The sequence below is a fragment of the Fulvia fulva genome, chromosome 1, assembly GCF_020509005.1.
Source record: "Fulvia fulva chromosome 1, complete sequence".
In the NCBI taxonomy this organism is placed as follows: Eukaryota; Fungi; Ascomycota; class Dothideomycetes; order Mycosphaerellales; family Mycosphaerellaceae; genus Fulvia; species Fulvia fulva.
In genome coordinates, this window is record NC_063012.1 from 10,067,094 (window position 1) to 10,084,035 (window position 16,942).

Genomic DNA, 16,942 nt, shown 5'->3' on the forward strand with positions numbered 1-16,942 from the left:
GAACAAATGAGATGACTTTGCGTACCATACCGTATCTGCCTCATTCACTTCTCTTTCCCACCCAAGCTGCAGCATAGACCATATCTCGCGCAGTGCATTGAGACATTTTGAGTTGAGTGGCACGCACGTGGACCTGTTCCTGAGCTGGCTTGGCGTGGAAGCCGAAGCTGCATCACTTCGCCTTCTGCTGCGCCAGCATCCATGTTTGCCCTGTCCGGCTGCCCATTGACTCAGGCGTCAACATTTCGCCGTAGAAGTTCCCTCCCTCTCAGCCTCACCTCATCTTGTGCTTCTTGCGGTGTTGCGTTGTACATATCACCACCGAGTCTTTGCATTGTTCCAGCGCTGGCGTCTTCCCATAGCCCGGCCCGCCAACCTCAGCACACCGGACCGTCCGCAGACCGGAGACTGCTCACATGCTCAACTACTGTTTTTGAGCATAATATAACGACTGACCTTGACCACACGAACCACCCGTACACGGCTGTCCCACACGGCCCATCAATATGCCTTCAATATTGAACGAAGACGACAAACAGACGGTCAAGCGCACTGTCCCCAAAGCCTCCAACAAGATCCACGCGGTAGCTGTCGCGAAGCTATACATTGCCTACCCGAACCGCTCACGATGGAACTACACCGGCCTACAAGGAGCGGCAGTGCTTGCGAACGACCTCGTAGGCAACACTTTCTGGATCAAGCTGGTAGATGTCTCGCCAGCCAACAGAGGTGTGCTATGGGATCAAGAGATCTACGACACCTTCCAGTACAATCAGGATCGCACCTTCTTCCATACGTTTGAGCTGGAGGATTGCTTGGCGGGTCTCAGTTTCGCGGATGAAAAAGAGGCCAAGCAGTTCAAGAAGAAGATGGACGAGAGGGAGAAGAATGCACATAAGAATACAAGGAGCAAGCCCTTTGCCAACGGACCTGCGCAGAATGTGGGTGCGTATGGTGGAGGACAGCAGCAACAACCACAGGAGGCCAGTGGTGGAAAGAAGCATGGTCTTCTTGGGCGCTTCTCTAGACACAAAGACCCCACACCGCAAGGTCCACCACAGAGCATTATCCCACCGAGAGGTATCGAGATCAACAACTCTCATGCTCCGAGTCCGACTATGACCCCGCCGAACAGAAGTCGCGCGACCAGTGCGAGCGAAATCGATCTGGCTGATCCTGCGGTGCAAGCTGTGTTGGCGGATCTGCTGCAGATGGGCATTACAGAAGATCAGATTGAGGAGCATGCTGGTTTTATTAAAAGTTACCTGGAGCAGAACAAAGCTACAGCAGCGGCAGACGCTGAGAAGAAAGAGCGAGCAGCGAGAGCCCCTCCGCCTCCACCCCCGAACGCTGCGAATTTGAGCCCGCAAAACACTGGAAGTTCAGGAGGAAGAGGCCCACCTCCAGCTCCACCGCCATCTAGAAGAAAGGCAGGCGGAGCTCCAGCTGTGCAGCGACCTCCAAGTCCTAGTCCAAGCCCACCGAGAGAGCCGTCCCCCCCACGGCCGAGATTTGCTGTGCCTCCTCCATTTGCAGGAGCTGGCACGAAAGTGGACGATTCACCCAAATTGCCAGGCCGCAATAGAGCTGCGAGCCAGAGCAATCCAGGCCCCCCACCACCTCCACGAGGTCCACCATTGCCAGCAAAGGAGCCTCTCGACGATGGTCTTACAGGACGGTTTGCTGTTCCTCCTCCATTCGAAGGCAAACGTGTATCTTCAAACCCAGCTCCACCTCCACCACCCAGAGGCAGTGCTGTACCTCCTCCGCCTCCGAGAGGCAATGCAGTTCCTCCTCCACCGCCCCCACGAGACTCGCCAAATCCAAGCTCAGGCTCTTTCTCAACAGATGGACCGCCACCTCCACCGCCTCTCCCTCCCGCATCGTCAAGGCCTGTCCCTCCAGCACCTGCAGCTCCTCCGTTGCCATCTTCAGGCGCCCCTCTTCCACCACCACTCCCTCCAACCTCAAATGTCGCCCCACCACCTCCTCCGCCAATGCCCTCGGCTTCCGGACCTCCGCCCCCACCTCCCATGCCACCACGCGGCGCAGCACCAGGGATTGGCGAGGATACTGCCGCAGCCGCTGCTCCATCAGCTCCACAGCCCGGCCGAGGTGGTCTTTTGGCTGATATTAGAGGAGGCACAAAACTCAAGAAAGTCAGTGACACCGAGAAGAGGGATCGCAGTGCAGCTGCTGTTCCAGGCAGTGAAGCTGCAAGTGCGCCGAGTGCCGCTCCTAGTGGCGGGGGCGGCGATGCAGCGCAGGGTGGCCTTGCGGGTGCGCTTGCGAGTGCGTTGGCGGCGAGGAAGAGTAAGGTTAGTCACAGTGGTAAGTGGATCCTCTCAGCGATGATTCTGGGGAGTGAGAGTGCTAACATTGTGATGCAGATGATGAGAAGGACGATGATGACTGGTAGAACCAGTATCAAGAGAGATGAGGGACGTAGAGAGAGATGGCATCGAAGTATGTGTGCAGGCACGAAGAGGAATCGTTCAAGAACCACCATATGCTCCAAACCCTACTATCCACTATCCATGTTGACGATTCAATCCCACCCTTTATCCCAGCGAACATTCAGCATAACGCGGGAGTGTCTTTGATCTCAAAATCTCATTTTGCTTGCCCTGGTGACTCTCCCACATCGCTGAACCAAAGACCGATCGGCTGCGTTGATCGACATGTACTGCCAGAGCCTCGTGTTCCCTCGACAACCAGTATTGGCTCAACGGTAAGTTAGTGAAGCCTTCAGTTATGATACGGTTGCAATAGGCCGCCCGAAGGACATTGTCCTTGGCCGCCTTCCTGTCGATGGACGACGTTGAGGCAGTGCTGGTTGTTTTTGCTATATACCTGCCTTTTTTGTCCCAAGACATACTCATACTTGCTATCTTCTTTTGCAAAGCCGGTGTCTTGCTGATGGTGCTATATCTTGCAATGGAGTTGTGGTGTCTGTCGACAATCAGCATTGTCTCAATGGTAAGGCGTCGCGATATGAGCAACGCCGTCAGAAGATACCGAGAGGTTACGCAGACACTGGAGGACCTCCATTGTCCTTCGGTGCGCTGCGGTGTGTTCGGAAACTATTGAGGTAGTGCTGATTGTTTTGTCGTTCTCGTTTTTGGATCACAATGGCTACATTTTCATGAGGAGTGAGTCTGTCGTTGTCTTTTGTTCGAGTGAAGATGGTCACAGTCAAGCTATATCACACAGTTGTAGTACTCTCTGAGTCTTAATAGTCAGGTGTCATGGGAAGCATATCGCCGTCAAGAGTATTCAAGTGGTATGGAAGCCAATCGAAGACTATAGGGGCACTAAGATGGCGTGACCGCCACCGATTGTCGTTGATGCAGTGCTGATTGTGTTGCCTATGCAGGTGTTCACTCTGACACAGAGCGCAAGGAGCAGGGTGTCTTTTGTCTCCACTGTGTGCAGTGCTGATTGAAGTATAAAGACAGCTTGCTTGGCATTGGTGCTCCTCGACAATCGGTACTGCCTCAATGGTAGGGCGTTGCGGAAAGACATCGCTATCCATTATCCCTGTGTATGCCTGGCCATTCGAGGACAAAAGTAGTCTTGGATGGAATGGACATCGCCAGGAAGCCATTAGGATAGTCCTGATTGTTTTGCCCGCCGCGAGATCCTTTCCTAATTGTCTATGGCAGAGTCTAAGCTGCCGGCTATCTTCCTCTTGGCAGATTGCAGCGCTTGCCAAGGCATACAAGTAGTCTGAAACTAAGACGCTTCGACAGTCAGCGCCATCTCAGTGGTAAGGCGCCGGGATATAGTGACGCTAGATCGCGAGTGAACCCGTTCAGGTCGATGGTGGGCCGTCCAGGGGGGTTTTCGGTGACATGCTCTTGAGGCAGCACTGATAATTTTGCTTTCTTTTAAGGGTTCTTTTACAAAAAGACTTGGTAGTGAGAGGAATAAGATGGCCATGACGTTGCCCCTCATGAGTGCCAAGCATTTCACATGCCTGCAGTCACACCCCAAGCCACGCTACACGCGATGAATGTACATGAATTTCACAATCTTCGGTCCTATCGACCATCAGCATGGTCTCAATGCTAAGGCGTGCATCCGAGCCGAGAGCCCGATGCCTTCAATTGGAGCAAACAGATTCCCATGTGCACCAGGTCGATTCAACAACCTGTGCGGTCATGTAAATGTTTGTATCATCATCGAGGCAATGCTGATTGTTTTTGCAATCGGTGTGATCGTACGTTTTGGTCTGATTGGCATAACGTTCAGTAAGTCGATCATTGTCAGCAGGACTGTTGCCGTCGCTCGTGTAAGTACGGCCCCATAGAATGCCCCGCCTAGTCTTTAGGTAGCCGTCAGCGTTATGGAGATGGTCGAGACAATGCTTGTTGATTTTGCCCTGTTCGGATCCTTTTGCTTTTGCTTTGGCCTTGTGCATCGTAGTCACCTGCAAAAGCTGTCAACCCATATGTGCAGCTAAGAGACCTCTCTCCTCGACAATCAGCAGTGTGCCAATGGTCAAGTGGTTGCGGGCTCGCACGGCTACCACACAATCTCTCGGGTTTCTGTTTGATCCTGCTAAGGCCACCTCCTCTACCGGATCTCTCCACTCTCGACAACCAGCAGTGTCTCAACGGCACGGCGCCAGTTCAAATACGAGCTAGCAATTTCGTCCAAGCACAATCCCAGCATTTGATCATAGAATACTGCTGTCTTACTTCGCTTGGTCTGTGGACATCGCCGTCGAGGCAATGCTGATTGTTTTGACCTAGACGACGTATAGTGTTCTTTCTGCCCTCTGAGAGACCTGTGCATCACTTTTGCCACTCCGGATGCTGTCAGAAGCCATATAATTCCAATAGCTGCAACTGCTATCGACGATCAGCTTTGTCTCAATGTCAAGAACGCAGTCCGCTTTAGTTCCAATGCCGAATGTATCTCAACGTCCCAGGCCGATCGTGGCCTTGGATGTTGTAGATGTTTTGCGCGCGCCATTGAGGCAATGCGGATCGTTTTGTTTTGCTCAGTAGACGAACTTGATCAACACTTTTGAGACATTGCGAACATGTTGCATAGAATACGATGAGGAATTGAAAGGGGCTTCATGATACAAATATCCTCTATTTGCAATACAAAAGGGTTAGGTATCTATAGACTTATCATACAACCAGGTCGAGTTATATCTTAACCCAGCATGATCTTTTGGCATCGCACAATGCTACATTCAATGCGAATTCAAGCACGCAGCGCCGGCGCGCTCGGGTATCATGTCGTAGCCAATCATCAACATCATCCTACCAGCGCATACAAGCATCATCGCTTCAATAAGCCTGCCACTGTCCGTGGCTGCCAGGACCTGCCGTGTTGCTTCGTGGCGGACCTGCATGAGGTGCCTGCGGCCTCTGGATACCTTCGTCTTCAGAGCTGCCGTAGCCGTCGAGGATGTCGCCCACGCTTGCGCGTTGTGGCTCCACTGGCGTGATTGGCGCGGTGAAGCTCCGCTGTGGAATGCCTTGTGATACTTGACCGAAATAGTCACGGGTGCCACTTGCCGGGGCTCCGTGTGTCACTGTGATGTTCCGGTGAGGTCCTTGTGTGGCACTGTGTGCGGATTGGTGGAAGGCAACGCGGCTATTGTCCTTCGGCGGAGGTGGTGGTGGCAGTGTATGAGATGGTGATTGCAGCATCTCATAGCTGTCCGGTGAAGCAGATTGGTCTTCTGGTACAGTTGCCGGTGTGTAGGCGCGTGTGAAGCTTTGGTTGGAAGGCTTACGAGGCATAGGCCTGCTGAAAGAGGTCTGACTGTGAAGTGCGCTGAAGGAGCTTTGGCTCTGTTGAAGTGGAGGTTGACGGTAGCCGTCTGCAGTGTTTGAGCGTGCAGGAGGACCATATGATCGGTATCCGTCCTGGCTCGAAGCGAAAGTCGAAGATGAATTAGGGTCCTGCTCGTAGAACATGCCAGTGTTGGACCGCACTGGTAGCGGAATGCGTGGTTGTGGTGGTTGCCGAGGATACATCGGGCCATTATGGGGACCTGGTCCGTATGGGTTGGCGGACACGGGCGGTTGCGCTCGCGAGCCTGGTGGACCGGGTGGAAAGTGTCTGACCTGGCCAGAGCGTACAGATCCCATCGAGCTTTGCGACCCCATCGGTCGATGAACGGGTGCGTTGACAGATGCGTATGAGTCTTGTCGCGTGACTGCTGAAGGAGGAAGGGGAACGTCTTCGGAATCACCAGCATAACCCGCATTGGCCAGAAGGGACGTCTCTGACCTATAGCTGGGCGCCTCTGACCATTGCGAGGCTGCTGTGGGGTTTCGAGTGGGTATTGGTCGGCGGTAGTTGGTATCATCGATCTGTGGGAAAGTGGGCTGTCGCGACATGTCGGAGTTGTCGGTTGTCGAGTATGGCGGCAGCGTAGCCATGGTGTTGGAGGTGTTTTGCCTGGCAAGTGGAAACTCGGGCATTGTGTCACCCTTCTTCTCAAGCTCGGGCGAGTCACCAAGGTTCGGAAGGGTAGGCTGTTTCTTGAGGTATGGCGCCACCGGTGGAGGCATCTCGCCAGTCTTCTGCCTCTTCAGCTCCGCCTTTCGTTCCGCCTTTTGTGTCTTGCGCTCTTCTTCCTCGATCGCGGCCTTGACCTTGTACTCGACAATCTTCGCCAGTCTTCGATCAATCTTACGCTTGCAGTATACGCTCAGCCGGCCATCTCGGTGTGGGATGTAGTGCCACAGGAAGAAGATGTACAGTATGGCGGAGAGGATCAAGCAGATGGCACTGAAGACGTAGATGACAAAGGTGAACAGCATGGTGAAGTAGATGATGGCCTCTCGCTTGTCCTTGTTCGCGATCTGCTCGACGTTCCACCAGAATTGGTCAAAGTTGTTCCGTTCATGTGATTCGTTTCCGATGAGTTCGGCTGTAAGGAGTGCGTAGAGTGTCATGGCGTTGACAGCCTGACGGGGGCCTTCGGCGAGGATGATGCGGACGGGGCTCTTGAAGTTGAAGTAAACGAAGAGGGCAACATAGTCGGCGCCCTTTTTGCTCTTTGTGAGCTCGGTGAAGACGAGGAAGCGCTTGAAGCCACGCGGTCGCATGCTCTGGATGTTGACGGCCAGAGGATCCAGGAAGCTCTCCGCAACGCCCCGTCGTCGAATGACGCGAATGGCTCGGATGAGCTCGTAAAAGAAAAGGGCCCAAGATAGCAGGATACAGACTGCGAAGATCCACTTGCTGTACTTGAAGTCGAGCTTGGGCTGGACCTGAGAGGTCCATTCGTCAAAGGCCAGCAAGTTGACGGCAGTGTATGTGTCGACGACGTAGACTGCAACACCGACCATGGCCAGGCACCACAGCCAGACGTAGGCCACGATGGTCCATGCCGAGGTGCAGCGAAAGTCGGACAGTGTGATCAAGTCCCATTTCGCCGACTCTTCTGGAGGGCCCGTCTCGCTATCGCTGAAGCAGCCCATGGTGGGTGGTGTAAAGAGTGTGTAGTATGTGCTCTACCTCGTCGCTCGAGTCCGGCAGGGCGACGTGAGGTGGTGGATGGTCGTGTGGTGGTCGGTAGTGAAGGGGTGAGTTTGGGTGCTGTAGCTCCTGGCTGAGCTGTGCAATGGCAGTCTGACCTGCAGACTGCGCTGAAGGTGTGCAAGGTGGTCGTTTCCGGTCAAAGATGGTGGTGTAAGGAGCGTGTAGCGTAGCGTAGCGTGGCGTCGTGGTGTCAGCGGCTGGCGTTGGAATGTGAAGTTCGCATGTCTTTGTTGGCGTTCTGGACCTCTCTCCGCTGCGCAGCACAATGGACAGCGGCGGGCATGCCTCGGAGCGCGTATACCACTCAATCGGTAGCGGTGTCGAAGTGTGTTGCGTCCAAGGCGACGTCGTCGCGGTAGTTGTAGCCTCTTGGCACCGTCGCACAATGCTACATCTGGCAGCACCACATTGAGCGGCTATCGTCCTGTCGTGCCTGTTCGCAGTCTTCATCGCCGTCGTCATGAACCGACATGAAACATGGACGCAGATGAAACACTCTGTCCGCCAACCAATCATGTCCTGCAAAGTTGGTCCACTCTCCACCACTCCAACGGCCAAGAGTCGATGCTCCTCCATCATCAACGTTCACTTCAACAGCAGCGACAGCAGCACCAATGCGTCCTTTCACGTGCTCATCATGTCCGCCCTGAGCTATACATACGCGTTTATCCAGCTCATGGCATTCGAGGCTACCTGAGGCTTGCCGCAGGAAATGCTCGATTGCAGCTTCCCTGCCATAAATCCCCTCTAGCCATCTGCAATTCTCCACTACAAATTTCATCCTCTCGTCTCCCGTCACGATACACATTTCCTGAATGACACACTACGGACATACAACTTGCCGGTGAAGATGGCCGAAAGTGCGCCGATACTGTCGACGCCGGCGGAGCATATTCTGGAGGAGCCGACACCCATCGCTGTCCAGCCAAGCGACCAGCGACTCTCTGAGGAGCAACTTGATGTTCAATATGAAATCCATCGAACTGTCAACGAGATTCGGGCAGGACGATGGAAACGAATCGCATTGCAGTTCCCAGATGATGTGCTCGTCGATGCACCGCGGGTGTTTGAAGCTTTGCGAGACGGCTTGAAGCAAGCGAGGTCGAGTCAGCGTGGCAAAGCGAATGATTCAACCAACGAGGGTGTTGCGGATGTCACCACGAAGCTCCAGGAAACCACTTTGGAGACTGACCTGACGGGTGGACAAACTGTTCCTGCTGCCGAGCACGTCGACGAGAAGCTCTGCATTCTTGGCGACACCTCATACGGAGCCTGCTGTGTCGACGAAGTAGCAGCAGAGCATGTCGATGCTGAGATTGTCGTCCACTATGGGCGGGCATGTCTGTCTCCCACCGCTCGACTGCCGGTCATATACGTCTTCACGGAAAAGTCTTTGGATCTTGGTGCTGCGGTGGCAAGCTTCGAATCGACCTACCCGAACAAGCACGACAAGATATGTCTGATGGCGGACATACCTTACTCTCACCACCTCAACGACCTTCAGCTGCGTCTTGATCAGTCGGGATATGCTCATGTCTTCAAGACTGCCATCATTCGAGATCCTCGATCGCCACTGCCGAACCGGACTGTCCCAGCGGAAGTGCAGGAGGACTCCGAGCTGCTGAAGGAGTGGAATGTCTTTCACATTGCCACACCGCCAACATCTCTTCTTCTGATTCTCTCATCCAGAATCAAAGCAATGTACATTTTCGACACTGATGGTGCTGGATCCTCCGCACTGGCAGCAAGCACATCGCAGCTCTTGCGGCGAAGGTACGCCTTGATCACGCGATTGAGTACGGTATCAATATTCGGCATCTTGATCAACACACTTTCTGTGTCGAACTACATGGATGCTCTACAGCACTGTCAAGACATCATCGCCCGTGCTGGTAAGAAGAGCTATGTATTCGTCGTCGGCAAGGTCAATGCTGCGAAAGTGGCCAACTTCTCCGAGATTGGTGGCTGGGTCGTGATTGGGTGCTGGGAGAGCAGTCTGATCGAGAGCAAGGACTTCTACCGACCGATCATCACACCGTTCGAGCTTGAGACTGCATTGACGGACGACAACGAGAGAGTGTGGGGCAGTCAATGGATTGGCGACTTCAGTCAGCTGCTTGGAAAGCAGAAATCCGCCGCCAATGGTAATGTATCTGACGAGCAGCCGCCAGCTTTATCCGAGGGTGAAGGCAACTGGGACGATCAGTCAGACGACGAGCCTCCTGAGTTCGACCTCCGCACTGGACGATACGTCTCCAACAGCAGACCGATGGGACGGCCGAAGCCGTCTGCTGCAGCGACAATAGCTTCGGAAGGCGCCGATCGCAGGTCGAAGTACTCGACACCTTCCTCTGCCCTGGTGCAGAGAGCGAAGGGTGATCTTGCGACGATTGGCGGTCAGGTGTCACCCGCGGCTCAGTTCCTGCGTGAGAAGCGCGAGTGGACCGGTCTGGGCAGCGACTATGAAATCGCGTACGAGCGTGATGACGATGGCAAGATTCGGGGTGCTGCCATGGAAGAGGGTAGAAGTGGTGTGGCGAAGGGCTATCATGTTGGTGAGAGTGACAAGACCTGAGCATCCATGGTACGTGAAGCCATTGAGGATGTCTTGCGTGCATTCACTGCGAAAGTGAAGAAGCGAGCACTCGAGCGAATGATGAAACGCGAAGAGGCCTGTGCGTTGCAACAATAACACTTCTCGGCAGCAAAAAGTAAACATGCCCGCCACCACGAAGACCAACAACGGTCACTAACATCGCCCCGCTCCTGACACGGTTACACCTGCACGCGGCACGAACATATCCCACGAATTGAACGTGTCACATCGTCGAGATGGCGGAAACATGTCTAACACCATCGCCACCGAATCAGCACCCGAGACGCTGCAAGACTTTGCATCACTCCTCACCTCACTCTCCGTCTCTGGTGGCAAGCCGATCGCGAAGCCCACGGAAGGACCACCACGCCCATCAGCCTTCGCCACACCAACGTCCATCCTGGTGCCAGAGAAGCTGCCAACCTACACAGAATCCGAGTCGACTCGAGGCACGAAGCGTAAAGCCGAAGTCCCTTGCCAAAAGCCTCAACCAGATCCGAACAACCCCTTCTTCGACGCGCGCCTCGATCTCAAGCATGGCGCTGGCCTGATCTTCAAAATTCTCAACGCCGCCCACACCAGCTCAAACCACTGGACCGGCACCATGGTCGAGTCCCAATTCCTACAATTCGCCCAGAAGGCCAAACAGAACCCCTCCCACGCCCTCAACCGCATCTGCAAAGACATCAACCACGTCCTCGACCTACTCCGTTTCGGCCGCAAAGGCTGGACCCTTACAGACTTGCCGCATAACTTCTTCGAGGACGTCGAGCAGCTTCTTCCGGACATCATCATGCACCTGAATAGACTCAGCGACTATCGTGGTTGTGGGTGGTTGTTGGACAAGGTGGTCTTGCTGGTGGTGGAGGTCGAGAAGCGGGTGAAGGGGATTCGGAAGGAGAGGTGTAGGATTGAGATGGAGGCGAAGGCGAAGGGTAGGGGGTTTTGGGAGAGGGATGCGCAGAAGTTGATTAAGAGCGAGGATCCGGGGAAGGCGATGGAGAGGGTCTTTGGGTTTAAGACGGCGAGGAAGGAGGTGGTGGAAGAGCTCGCGAAGGTGGATGAGGAGATGGATGAGGAGATGGATGAAGATTGAGGTGGCTGGATGAGGTGAAGAGAGGCTCAGGACGGACCAACACATGAAGCAGATGACAACTGTGTGCGCGAGAAATGCTGTACTCGATCAGGAGCTTCACGTCACGGCTCACAGGCACTACCAAATTGGTTCTTGACACCTGGAGATGGCATTTGCAATGACTTTACTTGGAATCCCCGAGAAGCATGTCACATGGAGTCAACCGCACCCGGCCCCTGCAGTCGACTCGATTCTGCTACGCCATCTGTCAGCCCCTGGGCAAAGTGGCTGCATGCTGTGTTACATACCAAGAGTGGCTGCGCAGCTTACCCTGGTCTTTGATGCGCACTCGCGCTGGCGGCCCCTCCTGTACGGCGAGAAGGCGCATCGCATTACGGTGGTTACCCTTGCGGGTTCTGCTGCATTATGGGGGCTGACCACCCATGGAAGGGGTATACCGTGCCTCATTCGATGGTTGAGGTCGCCCTGGATACAGCCGTAGGCGTCTCCGCCTGCGACATGGCTTAGCGACGCTGGATAACAGTAATTGGTTGCCGCCAGAAGGCTGTACCGTGGCGTGGTTCTTCGCTTACATGCCTTCCAGTGGTAGCGAGGCTTACGCGAAGTGGCTTGAGTCTCAGCTTTCATTGACTACAAGAACAGTCGACTGACATCTCATCAAACGTGTGAACATCCTTTTCGAAGACTTGCCGGCAAAACACTAATACAGCAATAGACCACCTCAAGATGGGAGAAGCTGTAGCGGTCCTCGGACTCGTCTCAGCCATCATCACGATAGTCGACGCCACGCAGAGAATCTACGATGCAGCGCAGGACGTCGAAGGCTTGCCGGCTGCTTTCAAAGTGATCAGCACTCGCATGCCGCTAGTCAAGCAAACTCTTGTCTTCGTCAAGCAGAAGTATGAGAGAGGCGAACATGAATCAGAGATCTTCCAAATCCTCACAAACACGCGCGAAAAGGCCAGAGGCTTGCGGGAGATTTTCAAAAAAAAAAGGTTTGCCCAGCAGATGACGACAAACGAATAGAGCAATACAGGAAAGCTCTACGCACCCTCAAGCCAGGGAGGAGCGACAAGGTTGAGAACTTGTGGAAGGCCATCCTCGGTAACCTGCAATCTTTGCAAGTCTACCACGTCTTCCGCCAGGCCGTGAAGGACGATGATCTCAGACGCGCGATTCAAGAGATTGCTGAAGTCGAGTCGTCCCTGCCAGAGAGCGGCACCACGAACATTACCTCTACTGGCCCTGGTGCGAGCTTCAACACAGGTACTGGAACACAAGAGAACTGGCAGAACTATGGATCGGGCGCTATGGCAAGGGAGATGACACTGACGCAGAACATCACTGGATCAGGTACGGGCCCTTAGTGTATCGTGCGTGTCAAGGCAAGGCGCATGTGCCATCTCCCGCAAGGTGCGTTAGCAGACAGCGGACTCGAGCTTGAAGGCACAGGCATTGCTAGGCTGGTCACCTGCTAAGCGGTTGTACGAGTTTGTTGAAGCTGACCGGACAGTGTTCTTACCGCAGTTGGGGCCCCGAGACCCAAGTCATACCCGCCCCTATCACAACTCTGTGCCGTTCAGTCAAATCTCAGACGAGTACACGGATCGTCCGGCTGCGATGCAGCAGCTTGAAGCTGCACTTTTGGAGCGAAGCTCAAGATGGCAACACATCCGAGGCGCAGTGGTTGTGGGAATGGCTGGGACCAGAAAGACACAGCTCATCTTGAAATATGCTCTAGTCCATGCGCATGAATACGATACTATTTTATGGGTGAATGCCGACAAGCCTAGTTCTGTCGTCGGCTCTTTCGAACTCATCGCACGAGACTTACAATTGGTAGATTACAACATAAGTCTGCTGTCCACGGCGCAGGTTATGCCACAACAGAGTACTGCTGTTCGAAACATACTGGAATGGCTTACGAAGCGCACCACACCATGGCTACTCATCCTTGATAACGCAGATGAGGACGACTGGGGCTTGCGCGACATACTGCCTCGAGCTGGGCACGGTACGGTCATCATCACGACTCAAGACCGAGCCATCCCACGGGCTCTTAAGATCAATTCTGTCTGTCTCGATGTAATGCTGGAAGAGGAGGCAGTTGCACTTTTACTGGAGGCTGTAGGCTGTACCCAATGGACCGAGAACCTTGCACTGCTCGAGCTTTGCACGGACGTTGTACGTCGTCTGGAATATTTACCGTTGGCAATACACTTAGCTGGCGCCACGATCAACTGCGACGCGGCATTGCTAGCAGCAGGGCCCGAGCGAGTCGGCATTTGTACTCGCAGCGCCATCAACGGCTACCTGACGGCGTTCCAGAACAACCGTAGCGCATTGTTGCGTGACACAAATCATGATTTCTTGCGTTCGCCGCACAGGACGACGGTCTGGACCGCCTGGGAAACCACCTTCCAGCTCCTCGAAAGAGCGCGCACGAAGTCTGGAACTGGAGTATCACCAAATGTCCTTCTTACGTTCTTGGCGTTTCTTGACCCGGCCGTGATTCTGTATACGCATCTCAAAGACGCGCATGCTGGTCTACTACGAGGACAAGATTTCCCATACTACAAGGTGTCGGACTGGCCACCGTGGCTATTGCGGCTAGTATCAGCGGAATATAGCCTAAGTCAGACGATTGGAAACAAGTCTTGCGAGTGGAGTCATGACTGCTACAGTCAGACCATGTCCCGTCTCTGGAGGTATGGACTGATTCGTAGCAAGAATGCTGACTGGAGCGAAGAAATATCGCTACACAAATTGGTCCGGTGGCGTGCTCAGCAGGAAGCAGATGAAAAGGAGTACCTCCAAGCCTATGCTCAACTGCTAGAGCTGATCACATGGGCCTCAAGTCGTAACACAAGTGCCTATCGGATTTACTACGAGACCGACGACTACGATCTGGACGATCCAAGTACCCGAGGCCGTCTCATACGCACACTGGACGAATTGTGCTCGACATATGAAAGGCTACGGCACTGGGAGGCAGCCCACAATAAATTGGGGTGGCTTCTGCATGAACAAGTTGAGAGCTTGGGAAGAAGCAATCCTGGGACGATAAGTACACTGTGTAGAAAGCTGGAGGCTGGCGTCCATACAGTCTCCGGTAACGAGGTGGAGGAGATCAGCGAATTCATACACGGAGGCAGCCAGACAGAACAGATGGCGTTAGTCGAAAATTTGCCACTACAGCTTCGAACGTTGTGGTCCAGCGTTCTGCAACGTGACAAGAAATCGTCACATGCAGGCTGGAGTAATGGTGACTCTGATGACGATGGTGGAGTGCCTCTGCGACTAGAAGGGCTAGTCGGGGTCTCTGGGGCCAGCTCGGTCCATATCATGGACTCGCGTTCTTGGCTTCGCCGGTCGATGGAGGCTTTCGTGTCCCGGGCGTACCGGAGGTGGGAGAAGCACGAGCGCCGATCCCAGATCAGGACCCAGATGAGGTCGATTCAGCGAACAGTACGCAGAGATGAAACACGCCTACACGACCGGGGACAAAAGGCCAGCCAAGACACAGAGGCCGCAGCACCAGACCTCCCGACGCTTTTCGAAGTATTCTCACACGGCTCGTGGAGTACCGTATCCAACTACTTGCGTTTCATCGACGCTGAGACGGTACGATATCGAGATCCCATCCAACGAAGAACAATACTACACTGGGCTGCGGCACGGGGCTTCGATACCGCTGCGGTGAGATGCTTGGCATTCGGTAGCGATATCAACGCGCCGAGGACAACATCGGCCGCAGACCTTTGCATCATGCTTGCGAGAATCAGCATTTGGGTGTGGTGGAAACGCTTGTCGAACATGGAGCAGACATCACTGTTAAGGATGCCAGTGGCTTGACGGCAGAAGATCGTGTGGGAGTCGGCTCGAGTGCAGGGAGGATTCGCGGTTGTCTTAGACGGCACGCTACCTCTTCCGCTTTGGGGCCTACACAGGGAGATGAGTAAATGATTGCAGAACTGGTCTCAGGCCCACGAGCGTGGCTGGACACGGTAGCCTGCGAGCGCCGGAATGCTGTGTACTACTCCGGTCGACGTGTAAGTCTAAGACGATGAAGGTGGAACGTCGATTGCCTGTCAAGATGTAAGTCAGCGGCTCATTCTGAACTGGGTAGTGGTATCTGATGGGAATATCAGAGCTCTTCTTGCACGGAGAACAACAAGGCATGCAAACCTGTGGACGCAGATGGTGATGGGACGTATGACTATGCGAATTGAGCTTGAGAGTGGCGTTGATGGAAGGCGCGGTATTGCAAATATTTTGTAGTGTACTATGGTTCAGGTGATTTGGTGCGCCTCACGGCTAGCGCCTCTCTCGGTTGCTCGAAGTCCAGACCGGTAGATCGACATCTAGATGAACAACTTCCCACCATGGTACTTGACAGTCTCTTCATACTTCCCGATCCCAGCAGCCTCGAACTTCGTTCGCTCCGGGGATCCATCGAACGACCTAGCATAGGTAGCAACAGAATGGGCAATCCACTTCGTATTGTCTCGCCCTTGATGTAAGATTGCAGTTGCTCCGTGTCAACAAGCTTGTTGTGGCCAAAGGATGGCAAAAGAGGCTGCTGCTCGGCATATGTAAGGCTGATCCCCAGCAGGGTCGCTGCTGCGAACACGTTGATGAACGACATGGTGGCGAGGTCGATGATGTTTTGATGGAGTTGTCGAGGTGATAGATAAGAGAACCTGGAAGACTCGGCATTACTTTTCGCCGGCCGCTCTCTGAAACCTACTCTCACAAGCCATCGCCCTTTCCTTCAATACTACACATGACATTCCCCATTCCCCTTCCTCCCCAATCTACAAGACAAGAAAGAAGATCATCCTATGCTACCATGTGCACCATCAAATGACAAGCCGGCAGTTCCACACCGCTTCATTCGCTTGTCGCTCGGATCTCTCTTCACTTGAACTCCAACTATTCTTTCGGCCGAAGGAGTGTCTGATTCGTCCTACATACCTGATTTCGCTCAGCTGCGAGACGGTAAGGTAAGGACCAGCCTACGGGCTCCAGATGGTGCTGTCTGAGGGCCATACCGTCGCTTCACTTGATATCTTGGCTCAGCTTCTCTCCAAGCCTTTTGGCAAGCTGCGACGACGCCTCAGGCCGCTCCCTCACGGACGCAGTCATAGCCCTACACCTCGATAAACCCAAAGGCGACAGCTTTGAATACCGCGTCCTTGCCACCCCAAACTTCCCAGGCCCTCTCCACCTCATCGGCATAACAGGCAAGGACACCATCAAAGGCGACATCAGAATCTACCTGAACAACGCCCGCCCCACCATCAACCAAGTCTCCGGCCGCGCCCTCGACAACACTGCAGCCGACTACACCATCGAATCCTTCACCACAACTCCCAACGCCACCACCCTCCACCACGCCCAATCCTATCACCACACCGAAATCAAATCCCCCAACAACATCGCCCTCTCCCCCCCCCCCCCACGGCGGCTTCTACATAACCAACGACCACGGCACAGCCCGCTCCGGCTGGCGACACGAACTCGCACCCTACATCAGCAACGGGGACATAACCCATTGCTCCCTCGACGGCAGTACCTGCAAAGTCGTGCAAACAGGTCTCGCCTTCCCTAACGGATTACTAACCGGTCAAGACGACGGTCTCCTCTACGTCCCTAGTACTTATAAAGGAAATATCCAAATTTACCGGCCCTTGCCAGATCACAGTCTTGAAAGATTGGGACAAATTGAT

The 16,942-nt window shown here is 54.1% G+C and overlaps 7 protein-coding genes across 7 annotated transcripts; 5 read left to right on the forward strand and 2 right to left on the reverse strand.

Annotated features, from left to right (window-relative positions):
• Window positions 1-506: 506 nt before the first annotated feature.
• Window positions 507-2,419, forward strand: CLAFUR5_01997 (Proline-rich protein LAS17; the record flags this gene model as incomplete). The annotated part of the gene is made up of 2 exons (XM_047901145.1): window positions 507-2,331; window positions 2,391-2,419. The coding sequence occupies 2 exons, from the start codon at window positions 507-509 to the stop codon at window positions 2,417-2,419; spliced, it is 1,854 nt and encodes a 617-aa protein (XP_047755453.1).
• Window positions 2,420-5,306: 2,887 nt separating this feature from the next.
• CLAFUR5_01998 (Low affinity K(+) transporter 1) lies at window positions 5,307-7,457 on the reverse strand (the record flags this gene model as incomplete). Its single annotated transcript, XM_047901146.1, has 1 exon — window positions 5,307-7,457. The coding sequence occupies one exon, from the start codon at window positions 7,455-7,457 to the stop codon at window positions 5,307-5,309; it is 2,151 nt and encodes a 716-aa protein (XP_047755452.1).
• A 575-nt stretch (window positions 7,458-8,032) lies between these two features.
• CLAFUR5_01999 (uncharacterized protein) lies at window positions 8,033-8,215 on the forward strand (the record flags this gene model as incomplete). The annotated part of the gene is made up of 1 exon (XM_047901147.1): window positions 8,033-8,215. One exon carries the CDS (start codon window positions 8,033-8,035, stop codon window positions 8,213-8,215), a length of 183 nt encoding a protein of 60 aa, XP_047755451.1.
• Window positions 8,216-8,368: 153 nt separating this feature from the next.
• CLAFUR5_02000 (2-(3-amino-3-carboxypropyl)histidine synthase subunit 2) lies at window positions 8,369-10,093 on the forward strand (the record flags this gene model as incomplete). Its single annotated transcript, XM_047901148.1, has 1 exon — window positions 8,369-10,093. One exon carries the CDS (start codon window positions 8,369-8,371, stop codon window positions 10,091-10,093), a length of 1,725 nt encoding a protein of 574 aa, XP_047756943.1.
• Window positions 10,094-10,361: 268 nt separating this feature from the next.
• Window positions 10,362-11,210, forward strand: CLAFUR5_02001 (uncharacterized protein; the record flags this gene model as incomplete). The annotated part of the gene is made up of 1 exon (XM_047901149.1): window positions 10,362-11,210. The coding sequence occupies one exon, from the start codon at window positions 10,362-10,364 to the stop codon at window positions 11,208-11,210; it is 849 nt and encodes a 282-aa protein (XP_047756944.1).
• Window positions 11,211-11,936: 726 nt separating this feature from the next.
• Window positions 11,937-15,065, forward strand: CLAFUR5_02002 (uncharacterized protein; the record flags this gene model as incomplete). The annotated part of the gene is made up of 3 exons (XM_047901150.1): window positions 11,937-12,205; window positions 12,247-12,563; window positions 12,724-15,065. The coding sequence occupies 3 exons, from the start codon at window positions 11,937-11,939 to the stop codon at window positions 15,063-15,065; spliced, it is 2,928 nt and encodes a 975-aa protein (XP_047756945.1).
• Window positions 15,066-15,495: 430 nt separating this feature from the next.
• On the reverse strand, window positions 15,496-15,858 carry CLAFUR5_20013 (uncharacterized protein; the record flags this gene model as incomplete). Its single annotated transcript, XM_059462872.1, has 1 exon — window positions 15,496-15,858. The coding sequence occupies one exon, from the start codon at window positions 15,856-15,858 to the stop codon at window positions 15,496-15,498; it is 363 nt and encodes a 120-aa protein (XP_059318877.1).
• Window positions 15,859-16,942: the final 1,084 nt, after the last annotated feature.